Below are 16725 nucleotides of genomic sequence, written 5' to 3'. Positions count from 1 at the left end.
AGAAACATCGATCAGCTGCCTACTGCACACCTCCTACTGGGGATGTGCCCACAACCAAGGTACATGCCCTTGACCGCAATCGAACCTGGGACCTTTCAGTCCGCAGGCTGACGCTCTATCCACTGAACCAAACTGGTTATGGTAGGAATAGGGATTCTTTAGGGTAGGGAGTTCACTGTGGTTGTGCTAACTAGCTACTATATTGCCTTACACATTCATGAAGTTTACTAGGTTAATACTGAGTTCCACCTAAGAATTCAACAGGCAACAGGGAATAGAAGGGCCCAAGGAGGAAGATACCAGCACAGCTGGAAGCTGAGGGCAAGAAAGAGATGAGTTTGAAGATATGGATGCCAGTTCATGCAAGGCTGTGAGTTCAGGCTTTTGAGTTTAATTTTAATTCTAAGTTTGATGGGCAGCCACTGGAGTGATTAGGTAGAGGGACTGCAATGATCTTATTTTGAGTATGAAAAGCTCTGCTTGGCTTCTGTATGGGTAATGGACATATGAAGGGAAGGTGTAAGCAAAAAGACCAAACAGAACATTGTCTTACTGGTTCAGGTGAAGGACAGAGCTGGCCTGGTCCAGGGATGGTAGTAAAAATGGTGAGAACAGGACTGTTTTTAGAGGTATAGGTACTGAAGGGTTGGATGTGACAGGCAAGGGTGACAGAATGAGAAGAATCAGGGATCAAAACTAATCCTTAGTTTTTGGATTAATCAACTAGAGGGAAGATGATATCTTTTATAAGATGAGGAAATGAACAAGTTTGGGGGAGGGGCAAGAATTGTTTTAGAAATGAAATATGGAAAGTGCTAGGAGTAGAAAGTAGGTAGATTGTATTAAAAAATGGTAAATGATAGAATTTAAAATTAAGAATCTGTTTTGCTACAGGAACCTTCTGACTTTCAAAATCTGCTTGATGGAATCTAATTTTGAGTTTATAGATTTACTTAACTGTTAAACCTAATTTATAAGCTAAATGCTAGAGCTATACAATTACCAAGACATATGTCCTTAACTTCAAGATATTTCAAGTCTAGTGAGGTTGGGGGGTTGGGCAGGAGAATAAAAGCAACTAGTAGGCCATTACAATGCGATAGGTGCTATGGCAATGACAATCCAAAGGAGATTCTATAAGCTGCCGAGGGACCAACATGTAGCTGAGCTCTGTGGGCCAGGAGGCATTTGGAGGTGATGGGGGAAGCTGAACTAGGTAGGGAGTGAGAGGTCAGTAAGCCCAGCTCTTCAGAGGGCTGTTCATCCTCACTGTTCATGTCTAATCTCAATGCCACCTTCTCAAAGAATCCTACCTCAACTCCCACTGCTTGTCCCAGCCTCACTGCAGTCATTCTCACATCCTGTTTATGCCTTCCTATCAGTTATCAAAACCAAGCCTATATAAAGGAAAGAACTTCTAGTTGATACCACCCTAAACTGCAAAAAGATCAGTTCTTCATTTTTTTGCCATGACATTCTGTTTAGAACATGATTACCTTTATTTTGGTGAGAAAAATAAATGAGCTAGTAGCAATATGGTATTTTTAAAAATTACAACTAAAAGAAAATTCACATTCAAAAGACCAAATGCCACAAGCTCATTTATAATCCTATATTTATGTTAAGATATAGATAATAATGGATCCTACCCGAAAGTCAAAGGCGTATATACCATCACATTTTCTGGAAGCTCCTACCAAGGAAACCATAAATATTATGTATCTTAGAAGTTAATTGTCAGGGGGAAAAAAGCAGAGTTGTAATAAAGAACTGCTTCAGTTGTTAAAAACAAAACTTTCTCAATCACCGGTTATTCTAGAACTTGAAAGACCCATGGCTTCAAACTCACACATAACTAGATACACCCAAACAGCTGGCTGAAGGCAGTCACTGTCTGCTTCTGTGCAACTGACACAGTGAAAGTGTCCTAGAAGAACAAGAAGCCAGACACTAGCCTTGAGTAACAAATATTTAGCCTAGAACAGAGATGGTCACCTATTCAAGAAAGAAGGGAAGAATTAAAGAGCTCTGCAAAGGAAGAACCCTCAGGACAATGCCCTAGATATAGGGCATGAAAGAAAGAAGGAAAGGAGAGAAAGAAAAATCAGAGATCTCTCCCCAGAGCCAGCTTTCAAACAAAGATATTAGAAGAAATAGGCTCTGGACAGAAAAAGAGAAAATGGGACAGAGGTTGGAAGAGAAGAGGAAAAAAATCTGTACACTGAAAAGAATGGGTTTCAGATAAGAGCCAGGAATACGAGCAAAAGGTCCTGACTGAGATAAAAACAACCCTCAGAGTGAGGTCATGACCTTTCTTGTCTGTCTTACTATAATAATGAAAGCTGACACTGCTGAGCACCTAGGTACGTGCTCGTCCATGCAACCATCATCCTGCTCATTTTTACAACATCCTTTCTGCAAGATGGGCGTTCTCTGCCTCATTTGATAGCAGCAGGCAGAACTGAAGTCTACTTTCCACATCTCCAGCACTGAACACAATAGCTGCAGGTATCTTTGTTGACTGGGGAATGAGGATGAGCAACAAATGGGGAAACTGAGGCTCAAGAAGCAGATGTGTTTTCCCCAGAACCACAAGCCTAGTACAAGGTCCCAAAGCAAATGGAACCTATGACTGAATCATGACAAAGTAGGAGAGTCCTGGGAGTCGCGAGGCAGAGAGCATGGGTTAAGACCAGTAGAGTGTTTGATGGAGGTGAATGGGAGAAACAGAGGTAGCAGCAAAGACCCTCTAAATCCCATGAGACAGTTGTGTTGTTGGCTGTTTTTAAACTCTGAAAAAGCTGTTAAATTAATAAAGCAAAGGCCTTTGAATCTGGGGAGAAGTTATGTGAAAAAAGGAAGAATAAGAAAATCGGGCCATGAACGGAGAGAAAGGATTCTGAGAAGATCAAAAACAAAAAGAGCAGGGTGGGGGAGGAAAGGTAATGACAGGACAATCACTACCCTATTATCTCAGCAGAAATGCCACATCAAAGCCAGACTGGATTGGTTCCTTAAGGTTCTAATTGGTGAATGTGGAGAGAGAAGAGAAAAATGCATTCCCACCACACTTATTTAATGCTTTTCCATTTGTGCTGCCACAGACTAAGAGAAAAAAAGTAAATAAATGCCAGGCACACTATTTGCACAGACAAGAGTGAAAATAAAACCTATTTAACTGAGCTAAAGCGACAGTTACCACATAGAAAATAAACTCTTGTATGAAAGCTAACACTCTGGTATGAAAATGCCAAAATTCACAACTCTGCTACTTAAATAACTGAGTTAACTCAGACCTCAGCCTAGTTTTCCCCACGCAAGATTTAGCTGTGCCTTGGAGTCGTCTTTGAATTATTATCACCCTTTTCATAAAACAATTCCAGAGTCCAACTGTACAGAGCATATTTCAGAGTATGTTTCTGCTTGCTCACATGCTTTCTTTTTCTGTCTCTGAGACACACACACACACACACACACACACACACACACACTCCATACTGTGAGAGAGGAGAAAAATAATAGTTAATCCCCTCAGAAAAAAAAAAAAACACCAAAAACAATAGTTCTGATCATTTGTCTTATGGATACCTTCTTACCAAGAACTGTTTGTTTCTGTTTTCCCTCCCCTTGAGAAACTTGTGTGAGGCAAATGAATAAAAGATTGTCCTAGAAGAGGCAGAAATGCAAGGTTCAGGTGCAAGGTTGTGGGGCAAGGTTCTCTTTCTTCATTATCAGGCTTGTCTTCTTCCCTCTAGTTTGCTACAAATATACTAATCCCAGAGGCAAATCTTACAGGCCAACTTTGTATTTCTTTCTCCTGGCATTCAAGCTGCCGTGAGGTTCAAACAGATTAAAAACCATTCTCCACCTACTTCAGTTAGGTTTGTGACCCCAGCAGAAGTGGACGGACACGACAACCGGCCTTTTACATCGCTCCCTTTTACTATTTAAAAGCCTGTTCCTCACAGTGAAGACGGTGCTAGTCAGTGAAAAAGGGATACAGGGCACTCTCTGAGCTCCGAGCAGAGAAGGCATTTTGTTTGGCAGATAGAAACACATGTGGGGATAGGTAATTTCCTGGAAAGGAGGTAAGATGGAAGTCTCCAGTTCAAACAAGCCCACTGGGTTGAGAACCACCCTATTAAGAAATACTAAAAAAGGGGTAAGGTGGAATTCAGCTCAGTGACTTAAGCCTTCCTTCCCCTTAAAAACAAATCTCCTTCTAAGAAATAAAACATTTATTGCAAAGGGAAAGTTAAAATAAAAATACACAAGCAAGGAAAATACATTTAAAAGAAAGAAAGAAAGAAAGAAAGAAAGAAAGAAAAAAACAACCCACACACAGAGAGAGAATATGTGTCATGTGAAATTTAAACTTTCCACAAATAATGTTTTTTTTTTATGTTTGCTCTAAAAAAGAACAGTAAGTTCAGACTGTTTGAATAACTGTAAGGCCTAAGCTAATTAAAATATCCCTTTTTATATACACAATTTAGTTCTTTGGTTTGTTTCACATTTTTTCCTTCTTAGAAAAGAACTACAGCTAGACACTTAGCTGCTAGCTATAGAATGTATTTAGGGTTGGACCGGCCCCTTCATTCCAGTGGGATGACATCAGCATTATTTCCCTGTATAACATTCTGTCTAGTTCTCATCTACAAGGCTCATTACAGATATGCCCAGAATAACATAATATACTTTCTCTGGTTTGCCAAGGAGCTGATTTAGCTAATCTCTTTACCAAATTATGTGTAATAAACTAGGGGCATGGAAAACATGCGACTTTTGGGTCATACCCATTTTGGGGATAAGAGGTTTAAAATCAATAGCAAACACTCAACATAAAAACTAAGCAAACAGAAATAACCACTTTTAGAAGAAAAAAAAAAAAAGAATGACTCGATAATAAGCTGAATACCCAGTTAATACCTACAAATGCTGATGAGAATAAGTGGGGATGAAGGAAGACAGACTAAAAATGCTCATTGAATTGCTTTTCCAATCAGAAAACCAAATAAATATCTTCATTTTTTTAATATTACTTATGCTGGGGGAAAAAAGAATCCATTAAAAGTAGGAATGATTAGTGAAAAACCCACATTTAGTGATTATGATTCACATTTAATGGTGTTAAATACAAATATTAAAAATGTGTAAAATCACAAGGAATAAATTTGTAAAATATGAGGACAATGCAGTTATTCCCCAAGACACCTAGTCCAGAAATATCTTCAGATGTCAATCATCCTGGTGCTGAAAATGAAAAGACGAGCATCTCTAGCCATTTAGCTCAGTAAGTGGTTACTCTCTTCGAAATTCTGAAAGATAGCCAAGAGAATACCAGACTCTGAAAACTAAAAAGAACGCAGCAGGCAGGTGAACATATGTGGTGGGAAGTTGCCTTCCAGTTTAGAAAAATATTTTCAAGAGTAACTTGGGTTGCAAACAGGTTCTGGAACCTTCAAGAAAGGAGAGATGGATTCCTTTTGCAGGTGGAGTGCACGGCTGGACAGGAGGGTGGCCAGAGAATGTAAATGGGACAAGGGGGGCTGATTTCCTGAGTATTTGTTGTTATTTCTGGAACTCAGTAGAAAGAATTCTTTTCTTCTCTGGCCCAAGATTTGGTAACATTCACATTAATCAACCTGTAGGCACAATGGGTCCCTTCAGGCAAAAGCTGGGTAACATTAAGGTATAAATATTTTAATACCTAAGTGCTAGGCCTGTGTCCATAATGAGAAGGGGAAGCACCAGATATGATCCCCTTGTTGATCCCCAGGTCAACCAAAAGCTTATCTCTTAGCTGCCTTCTGTGATATCAACTAAACTGGGTTCTACTTGAAATACTAGGAGATTCTATATTCATTTCTGTCAAATTCTCTAAGAAAAATTCTTGTGTTTACTTCACAAGGCAAAAATCACAGATATGCATGTAACTGGGCAAAAGGCAGCTAGGATTTTTAAGAACATCAAATTAAACTGGGATGAAAACCGCCCAAAAAATGAATGAAGTACCAGGTAGATATGTTTGCCTGGCAAGCTCAACTCCAGTACCCGTTCTTCCCTTTCCTTCTTTCTGCATGTTTGAACCATTTCACTGGCTAGCTGCACCCTAACCTGTGCCAGATATAGCTCTTTTATTTTTGGGGAAGGCTCAACTCCATGATTATCCAGCAAAAGCTGGTACCCTCCCTGGGTGTGTAACAGGAAGGCAATAGCTTAAACACAGGATAGAATGACTTACAAAGGTAATTAAAGTTTATACACTACTTTCTGCACTGGCATCTATAAACATTTCAGCAAAATGTTTTTTCATTAAGGCTTGGCATGTCACAATGAAAACTTTTCAAGTAGCATATTCAGTACTTTTACAAGACTGTGTCAACTGACAGTCAGAATTCAGGGAGCATAATTTTGTAACACATTAAATCTGAAAGAGAATTTTAATATTTATCAACACCTATACAGAAAGTTTTGTTGTTATTTGCTTGTTTTTTATCCTCACTGGAGGATATTTTCTTCCACTGATTTCTAGATAGAGTAGAAGGGAAGGAGGAGGGGGAGAGAGAGATCTAACACTGATAGGATACAACCTAATCCACATTACATCTTCAAATTTCCTCACTTGTTCTACTGTTTCCTCTAATATTTTTAATGCTCCCTCTCCCCAAATCCAGGGTCCAATTAAGGAACATGTTGCATTACTGGTCTGGTTTCATTAGTCCCCTTTAATCTAGAACAGAAACCCCTTGTATTTATTATCTTCCTAAGGCTGATATTTTTGAAGAGTCTAGATCAGTTTTCTCATGGCCAATACCACCTTCTGGATTGTGTGACTATTTCCTCATAATTAAAGTCAGGCTAAAAAATTTTGGCAAAAATCCTTTATAGATGTACTTCCCATCCCATCACACGAGGAAGCACACAGTGCCAGTCTGAGCCTTCTGGTGATGCTCAGCACTTTGATCTAATCACTTGGCTGCAGGTTGCATAGCATATCCCTCTTTCACCTGATGATTATAGTAGACACTGATGAGCTTTGCCTGAAGATACTGTATTGATAGTTGATAATGTTGCTAATTTTATCATTCCTTCTATGTTTATCAGTTCCCTCTCCCACATTATCTATTAACTCACAGATTCTTCTTTTAAGTTCAATAAAATTTGTAATACTCCAGTGTCATTATTCTTTTGGATGCTAAAATTGTCCCAAGTGTAGCTAGTGGGAAGTTCTTTAAGCTGTTTTCTGTGCCTCTTTGTCCAATTCCTTGAGATTTCTGCTTTGAACACCTGTTAAATATTTTGGTTTAGGGTTACTTAGCCAACAGTAAGAAAATGTGTAGTCCACAGGTGAGAGATTTTAGATGCATAAAGTAGAACTTAGACAAGCCTACCCACATATTCTCTTATTTAAATGTGACCAGAAGGAAAAATAAATCTAAATATTTCTGATTTCTCTATCTTTTAGAAATTAAAGTTAAAACAAAGCAAACCAATAAACCAAGAACCATCTTAAATGACACTTTAATATATAGAAAACTTGAACTCTATAAACTTAAAAATGAACCATGGCAAACTTTAAGTAGAAAAACATAGAACACATTTGGCTCTTCTTGGGGATTGTGTAATTTCTGCTCTCAATTTAATCTGGCCATGTTTCATTTCTTATTCCTCCTAATCAACATTTCCCTTTAAAACACAGATAATCAAAAGAGACAGCACCATCTGCTCCAATCCAAAAAAAAAAAAAAATGGACTGTGTGCTAAATGCATCAAAATGAGAAATAAACGAAAATGAAAAGATAGTTTGGCCACCAAGCAGGAAATGCTTGTATGGAGGATGCTATTGATGAGAGACTTTTCTCCAGAATTAGGACCCCTGGCTGAGGACCAGATAGCCCACAAATCCAAGGTCAACGTGAAAGAAGTCATGACTTGTTTCCAAGGAAATTACACCAAAGGCATATGTATTAATCTTGCTGTCTCATTCTAAGTCTTTGATAAAGTTAAATTGTTTGGAATTTAAATTACAGTGGAGTCTTGACTTACGAGTTTAATTCATTCCATGACGGAGCTCGTAAATCAAATTACTCATATGTCAAATCATAAAGTGAACGAGTGAGACACGTGATGCTGGGCTGATGTTGTGGCGTTCACTGTGACGTTCGCTGCGCCAACTAGTGGTGGAGTATCTGAAGCTGGCTCTTAACCCGAATTTTAGCTCGCAACTCAAAGCCAAAAATTGGCCGAGAGATGTCGCGTATCTCAAAAAACTCGTTAGTCGGGACACTCGTAAGTCAAGGCCCCACCGTATTTTGTTTTCTGTATAAAATAAAGGACTTTTCTGAGCCACACAGCTGGCATCTCCATTGTCTAAATGTTCTGCCTTTCTTTTTCAAAACATGATGTCACAGGCCTGAATAATGTCTTTTGCATATATATTTTTAAAATGCAGTTAAATGGTCTAAGAATTAAAATATTACATTTATACCCCAAACCAGCTCTATAAATGGCACACCTTATCAGCTATACCAGCCATTTCAAAGTCTGCAAATGACAAATCATTCTCACCTGGTCTCCATCTCCTAACAGCTGAGGTTTACAACCTCTGGAACACAGCACATCAGGCCCACAAGGGGAGCCATAAGTAGAATCAGCTATTTGAGTCATGGACCAAACTGGACAATAAATAAAAATGCCCAAGAGAAAAATATAAAAGATAGTAAAGCAAAAAAACAGAAGAGATGCCCCCACCCCAGCATGAAAAAGGAATGCGTGATAGAGACAAAAAGATTCAAAATATGGCTCCCACAATTACATTAAAATTGGCAATTTCTCATCTAGGTAATTGACTTTAATTAGCTGAAGATTATAATAATAAAATTTCAATTATAAAACACCAAAATGTAAGAGATTAATTTGTGACAAACCTTAAGTGACCCAAGGGTGGAAGACGGAACAGAATATGCACATATCTATCCCTCCCCTCTTGGTCTGGCTGACTCCTCACCCTTCATGCCTCTGCTGAGAGCCTGCTTCTCCCTAACACACCAACCTCCTCTCCATATTTAAGTATATATCCCATGGCATATTCCTGTTCAAAGGGCAAAGGTAAGCTTTGTGAGCACAGGAATCATGTCTGTGCTGGGTGCCATTGATTCCCCAATACCTAGTTCAACGCCTAGCTCAGAAACTAGGCGTTGAGTGTCTGACTGAATAAATGCTCAGAGAAACACTACCCACAAATGCACATATTATGCTTTCGGTCTCTAAGTATTTAGAAACCAGAAATAGACATCATATGAGAGAGTTGTAAAAGAAGACATCTTTATAGATCACAACATTATATTAAAAAATATATTATGACAAAACGGTGTTCAAAATCTGTAGGTCTACATTTTTGCATAGGAAACTTGTATGCACCTAGTAAGTAAATTCAGAAGAACCCTAAATTTGGTATGAATCAGGAGTATTTCTACAGCCAAAGCTAACAGTCTGCCTGGCTAAAACTCTCAATAAAGCCATCACCATTGCTGTGATGATAAAACTGCAAGTAAGCACATTACTAATTAAGGAACTGAAAATTCTTGGATCTCTCTCTGGACAGTATCCTGGAGAAAAATGGAGCATTTTATCTGTTAGTTACCACTAATTTTATTTTATCTGCAACACACTAATTTTATTTCAGAAAATTAAATCAGAATGCACAAAGTTGTTTTTAAAAGCTAAAATGCATTAGTTCTGTTTAGCCAAGTTAGTTGTTTTCCAGCTTTCCTGTTCTACAATAGTTTTTTTGTGTGCACAAATCATGCGTTTCTAAAGAACCATTTGAGATGACTCTATTATGCCCATTTAGCAATTAGTTACTCAGCCAAATAGAAAAGTTTGACCGGCAAAAGTATTTGCAAATCTCCCTTTTTTGCAGTCTTAATGCATGCTTCCAACTGCCCTGACTACCCTTTCTCCTTTCTGCCTAGGAGTATGTGACCGTCTGGTTGCTTTTCTTCCCATAATTAACAGTCCTCCAATTGCAATCCCAGTGAATGAAAAGCTCAGCATTTTCCATTGAGGGATCTCATTCTTTGCATTTCTCTCTATCTCAGGCCCACAAAGTCCTACTTGGCTCTACGGCAGACTCAGTCTATGGCTTACCACCTGTAGCAAGCATCTAGCAGTTGACACTTTTGAGTAAAACACTGCCATTTGCTCAAACTTTAACTTCCAAGCAAGTCTACTGATCCTTCAGCAAAAGATTTAGATTTCTTTAATCCTGCTGGTAAATAGCAATTTAACTTACCCATTCCTACTAAAACTTCATCTCGTTCCTGTAGAGTAAAAGATACTATCTTTTCACTTGCAAATTCACCATAAGGAATGAAAAACACAGGTGAATCTTAAGTTTCAGGCTTTAAAAAAGAAGAGTAATTTTTTTTTCCTATCAATGTGCCCATTGGAATAAAATTTTATTAAATTGTTTGAATACCCAGAGTTATTCAAAGATTCATAAACTATGAAATAAGAAAATCGTTTATATTATTAGATAGGCCTCTGTAAGGCATTGTTATCGGCTAGTTTTCCTCTAAAAGTTCATGTACTGAAGTGCTAACCCCCAGTAACTCAGCATGTGACTGTCTTTGAGATAGTGTCTTTTCAGAGGTAATTAAGTTAAAATGAGGTCATTAGGCTGGGTCCTAACCCAATATGACTAATGTATTTTGTAAAAGGAGGGAATTTGGACAAGCACATACGGAAGAAAGATGATGTGAAGACACAAACAAGGTGGCCATCTACAAGCCAAGGAGAGGAACCTGGAACAGATCCCTCCCTCACAGCCCTCGGGAGAAACCAAATGTGCAGACGCTTTGATCTGAGACTTCTAGTCCCCAGACCTGTGAGACAATAAATACCTGTTTAAGCTATCTAGTTTGTGGTACTTTGTTATGGCAGCCCTAGTAATCTAATATATGTATCATTCATACGCAAACATATATTTGGTATTATTTTCCCCATTTACTAGATATGGTTCCTACAAACTAGAGATTTTAAGAATTTGGTCAAGATCACATAGGCAAATCTAAAAGAACCCAGTATCAACTCTAGGTCTTCTGATTCTCACTCTAACTCTATTTCTTCTTAGAGGACTTTGAAAACCTCCTCTCATGCTACTATCCCCTATATCCAAGAGGAACAAGAGAAGGCTGGGGAGAACAATTTTACTCATGCAAGATAAACACATCTACCAGCTTGAAGGCATAACTAGACCACTTGGTTCAGTACAAAATAATTACACTGGAAGTTAAAATGTGTTTATACTACTGCTTCCATAAGAGGTCACATCCAATTACAGAAGGCCGATTTAGAAGGCCAAAAAGAAGCTACTGAAAATCATTTGAAAAGCTGATCCAAAAAAAGACTATGATCATTCTACAGACTATTTTGTGCCAATGCATCAGTAACAGAGTGCCCCCTCCCCTGTATAGAAATATATCATTCAGGATGTTTTGAGGCTAGAACACTATTATGCAGTAATTGCTTCCAAAACACATGTTACAATATTTTTGCAGCTGACTGTGGCTTTAGAGAAGAGGCATATACTGGTTCCAAAAGAACAGAGACTACGTTGCACCATAAACTACAGCTGTTTGCTGTGTGCCACCACCTGAAATATCTGTGTGTTGTTTTCTTCCCCAGCAGCTAGTAGAGTGTATCCGGACTACTCAACTTATTTACGACTCCCCCTGTTTTTCCCTATCTTCAGACACTCAGCATTAGCTCGAAAGTAGAGCAGTCATTTTTCTGAAGTCTTTCAGTAAGGATAAAGAAGTGCTAAGCTGTCTAGTGGACACCAATTCTGCCCTTAGATAAAGTAATGACCACTGGAGTCTAGAATAATATCTTTGTATTAGGAGAATGAAGTTCCTAATTTGATCTTCTGTTATAGTCAGTGAGCAAAAGTCTCACAAACGTTTTGTTTTGTGGAAGAAACATCAATCTACCACAGAGTGTGGCCCAGGCCTGTGCTTCTGAGGAGGCAAACAGTTGCTCTGTGCACGGGAAAGGCCCCCTAATTTTATAATAAGCCAGAACAAACCAAGAAGAGAACACTGGAGGTGGGGGGTTGAGGGGTCTGTGATTAGACAGCAGAGCAGATGAAGGCAGCTGGTCCAGGTGACTTGTCTGACTGCATGCGTGACAGATTTTCTGAAGGAACGGACACACAGAAAAGGAGCTGAGGAAACAATTCAAGAGTTTCTCTAAACAGCAGACAGTTTAGCTGTTGAACTGTAACTACTGTGAACTGGTCTTCACCGTAATTACACGACATCGTTAGCACCGTTGTGAACTAGTCTTCATTTCTACATTTTGAATTAAATGTAAAAGTCTTATTCTTGCTTCCCTGTCTACTAAGCTTCTCTTAAGTACATTACTAAATAGTGGTTACTAAAATGCAAACGAGTAAGAAACTGCATGACCAGAATTATAAATGATGCCATCTGAGTGACCACTCATCAGGTACAACAATTAAAGTATCACATTTGAGCAGGGTTATATTCCAGCAGGATGAAGTGAAATGAGCTAGAGAAAAAGCAAATAGGCTTTGTGCAGATACGGGTTCATAGCCACCTAAGATTGTGAAATTATAAGCATTCCATCTGCTCACCAGCTGTGGTCCCTAATCCTCTTTAATAACTTCAGCCTGCACGACTCCATGAGAATCCAGGCGTCTTCCACATTTCACTTTACATTAGCTGCCAGGATTGATTTTGAGACACCAGTCTCCAGTGAAAGCAGCATAAAGTTGATTTCGCTGGCAGGTGTTAATTTTCAGAAGAGTGAACGGAAGTGGGAAGAGAGACTAAGAATGGGAAGAAAGAAATTAAGGAGGTTCCGAGATTGTCCCATTGAGTTTTTAGGGTTCTACACTCTCCAGCAAAGTCCAAATGCTCCAAAAAAGAGTATGTGCCTGAAATGTAAAATAAAATATTCCCTAAAACTTATAAGAGGCAACATCTAAAAAAAAAATTATATTCAGTTGAGCTTAGAATGAAGTTGTGAATTCTAGCAGCCAGTCCTTTTCCCACTGCGATCCATAAACTCTGCCTTTTGGTCACCAACCAGAGACAAAGACCTGGTGCTGTGAGCTATTCCCCACTGTCACAAAGCTCAGCTACCTTTTCCTTAAGGTAATTAAAGCAGTTTCTAGCTAGCCACACCCCTCCCTTATACAGTCATTGTAGAGCAGAAGAGAAGGAATGATTCCTTTATGACGTTGGAGCTTGGCGACAACCTGGTTTCCAGGCAAACACAGGCTTGTGATATCTCCTGTATCATGTGTTTACATACCTTTAGTTCAGACTGATGAAACCTTTTGAGAAAAAGCTGGAATTAAAGGTCTCTGCTTAAACCCATTGGTGATCTGAACCCCAGGGTCAATATCCTAAGGGCTAGGATTGGCTTCCTACTCAGATGTCTTCTACCAGAGCAGGCTTACCTCCTGGGCTACATGTCACAGAGGCTCTCTTTCCCAGAAGGCTATTATCAGAGAGCTCTCTGAACTAAGATGGTAGAGTCACCCTTGTTTCAAAATGTCAGGGTACTACTATCTAGGAGAGAATGCTTTCACATGTGGATGGCATCAGTACTCTCAAAGTAGAACCTGTTGTTTGGTCTCTCATTAATATTTGGAAAGTGATGGATCCCCACTCTTTTTTCTGGTGCAGACTTGAAGTTTCCTTTAGGACTCCCTCCTAAGAGCATAGTGACCAGTGGGGGTGGCCCCGTCTGGAAGAGCCACGTGGGAGCAAGGGAGCAAGCAGTCCCCAGTGCTAGTACAAGCCACTGAACAGAAGAACATGCAAAACCATTCTGAGTGCCAAAGGTGCTGAGCAATATAAATGTTATTATATCATATTTAGAAGATGCTTTAATAAAAGTGCTAAGAGAATCAGACCACTAAGAGCTGTTGTCTGAAAACCATCCCAAACTATGGAAGAAATCAATAGTTTAAAACTAACGGTTGAATCAGTATCCATATTAAAGCATGCTTTAATATTCCAAAATGTCTTTATGGCCATGCAGTCTAGAGTATCTGAGTGAAGTGTTAATCCCTATGAATTACGTGAAATGCAGTGTAAACTGGATGGGGAAAACACGAAGCACAGATCCAGCGAAGGTAAGAGCTAATGGTAGCGAAAAGAATAATGGATTGCCACAGTGACTGCAACCACCAGAAGAGGCTCATTTTCACTGAACAAAAGTGGGGGAGCAGTGATGACAGTTTATTACATTTATTTGGCAGAAAGGAAATATAAGACTTCATTTATAGGGAAAGGCCTTCCTCTGTGGGGATGAAATAGGCTTAGCATAAAATTCTTACCTGGCTGTGCAGTTCCTCAAAAAAGCATTTTGTGCTTCATGCTGTGCAATTCTGGCACACGAACCGCATAATAAACTATCTGGTAACTCGTTCCAACTGTAATTGGAATTCTGTATTTTAACCCAAGCCTTATAAAATGAAAAATTTTAAATAAAAAACAAAATTCAGCACTTCTTATTATCTATAAAAGATGTTTGGAAGTCCCTTTGAGCTCTGCACTTGAACTTCTGACTCCAATCTGTTTCCTATACATTCAAGGGGTGAACTCTGGTGGGAGAATAGAGACACTATATACACACATGAAAAAAACATGATGAGGTCAGCTAGTGGGGGGGGCCATGAAGAATATGTTTTCAAGGGTAATGCGAGAGTGAGTAGTCAGGGAAGGCCTTTCTGACTCTGAAGCATTTGGGCTACTCCTAGATTATAGTGATTGGCAAACTGCGGCTTGGCAAACTACGGCTCGCAAGCCACATGCGGCTCTTTGGCCCCTTGAGTATGGCTCTTCCACAAAATGCTGACTTCTGCGCATGGGCCACGAAGTTTCAATCACACTGTACATGCGCACCCGCATGTGGTATTTTGTGGAAGAGCCGCACTCAAGGGGCCAAAGAGCCACATGTGGCTCGCGAGCCGCAGTTTGCCGACCATGGTCCTAGAAGAATGAGGAGCAAGCGAACTTTCAAGGCAGCAGAAGCAGAATGAGCTAAGGCCCTGGGGCAGGAAGGACCTGGCATGCTAGAATACTGGAAAGGAAGCCCTGTGTCTACAGCCTGGAGAGCTGGAGCAGGGCTGGAAGGAGCCGGGATAGGGTAGCATAGCAGTCAGTTGACGCAGAATGCTGAAAGTGGGCTAACGCGTCTGTACTTTATGCTAAGTTCAAAAGGAAAACACACAGGGTTTTAACAAGATCCCGCGGCTACTATGCAGAAAATGAACTGTAAGGGAACCAAAGTTAAAGCAGACAGAACAGCTCAAGGAATAAAATCTCTATGCAAGTGCATGTGCACACACAGAGATTAAAAACAATGTATAAGGGAGAGCTTTGTACCTTCTCAATTTTGCTGTGAACCTAAAACTGCTCTAAAAAAACCACGGAACTTCCGAAAAGAAAAAAGCAGCACTACAACAATACTGAAAATTTAGAAAATCACACTTAACAAAATGTGTTTTAGATATACAGCTATTACTACTTATTCTGCAATAATCAATGTGATTTCTAGACCTATACGAAAGCAAGGGCTTGTAGCCTACGTGCTCTCCAATCTGAAGAATCCAGAACAGAGAGAAAGCTGTGAATCATGTCATGCAGGCATCACTGTGGTCTGAAGTCATCCTTATTTTGAATGCTGCCGATCAGAGATATATTGCAGTGTAGAGCGTAACATCACTCTAGACAGCAAGTAATACCAAACGCGGTAAGTCATATGCTCTACATTTAAGATTTCAACATATTTCCATGAATGCTGTGGCTCACAAAAAAAGCCAAATTCTACTAAGTGGAAAACGTATTTCAGTCTCCAGAGCTGTCCTCAAATAGTAAAACAATTTACCAGACATACTTAAATAAGTTTTTCCCAAACTCCTTTATTTTTCGCATTTAAATTGGTTCCAAAAGGAACTGGCAGGGCATAGTACTAGTATATGCTGTGAGTGATTGATACTCTTATGGAAAAAGCATGTAAGGAACTAAAACTAAAGACTTATAACTATGCACAACATTCAAAGGCCTAAATAGACAGACGTCATGTTTCAAATTAATTGAAAATAAGATTGGTGAAGCTATTCTAGAGCAGTAACATGACTTGGTCCCCTCAGCCTCTCTTGCCCCTTATGAAGGTCCTAGCAATACCACAGCTAGCACATCTGATAGAGCTTGAACCCGACTCCAGGGAAGACTCGTGTTACTGGTCTGGAACGTCATCCTCCATTTCTTGAATTTCCATTTACAGACTGTCATGGCACTGGTATCTCTGTCTTCTGTCATGGATAACCTATATCACCTTGGTTGGTACTATACAATCCAGCTGAGTTCTCATGTTTGGCCAAAACTTATTTCCCTTTTATTTTCTTACTAGAGGCCCAGTGCAGTGTGCACTGGGGGGGGGGGGGGGCGGCGTCCCTCAGGCCGGCCTGTGCCCTCTTGCAGTCTAGGACCCCTCGGGGAATGTCAACCTGCTGGCTTAGGCCCACTCCCCGAGGGATTGGGCCTAAGCTGGCAGTCAGACATCCCTCTGGCATCCCAGGAGCCCTCAGGGGATGTCCACTTGCCAGCAGGGAGCAGGCCTAAGCTGCAGTCAGACATCCTTAGCGTTGCTGAGGAGGCGGGAGCGGATCCCACCACCACC

At 39.9% G+C, this 16725-nt stretch overlaps 1 protein-coding gene across 1 annotated transcript in view; it reads right to left on the bottom strand.

The window, feature by feature from the left end:
• Nucleotides 1–16725, bottom strand: part of FNDC3B (fibronectin type III domain containing 3B) — a 269959-nt gene that overhangs the window by 105047 nt on the left and 148187 nt on the right. The window contains exon 7 of the mRNA XM_015564176.1: nucleotides 5342–5347. Coding sequence (XP_015419662.1) covers nucleotides 5342–5347 — 6 coding nt within the window. The remainder of the gene's footprint in view (nucleotides 1–5341; nucleotides 5348–16725) is intronic.

This window comes from Myotis davidii, unplaced genomic scaffold (assembly GCF_000327345.1).
Source record: "Myotis davidii unplaced genomic scaffold, ASM32734v1 scaffold115, whole genome shotgun sequence".
Lineage (NCBI taxonomy): Eukaryota > Metazoa > Chordata > Mammalia > Chiroptera > Vespertilionidae > Myotis > Myotis davidii.
Note: the sequence above shows the minus strand (reverse complement) of the source record. Positions and strands in the feature narration are given on the sequence as shown.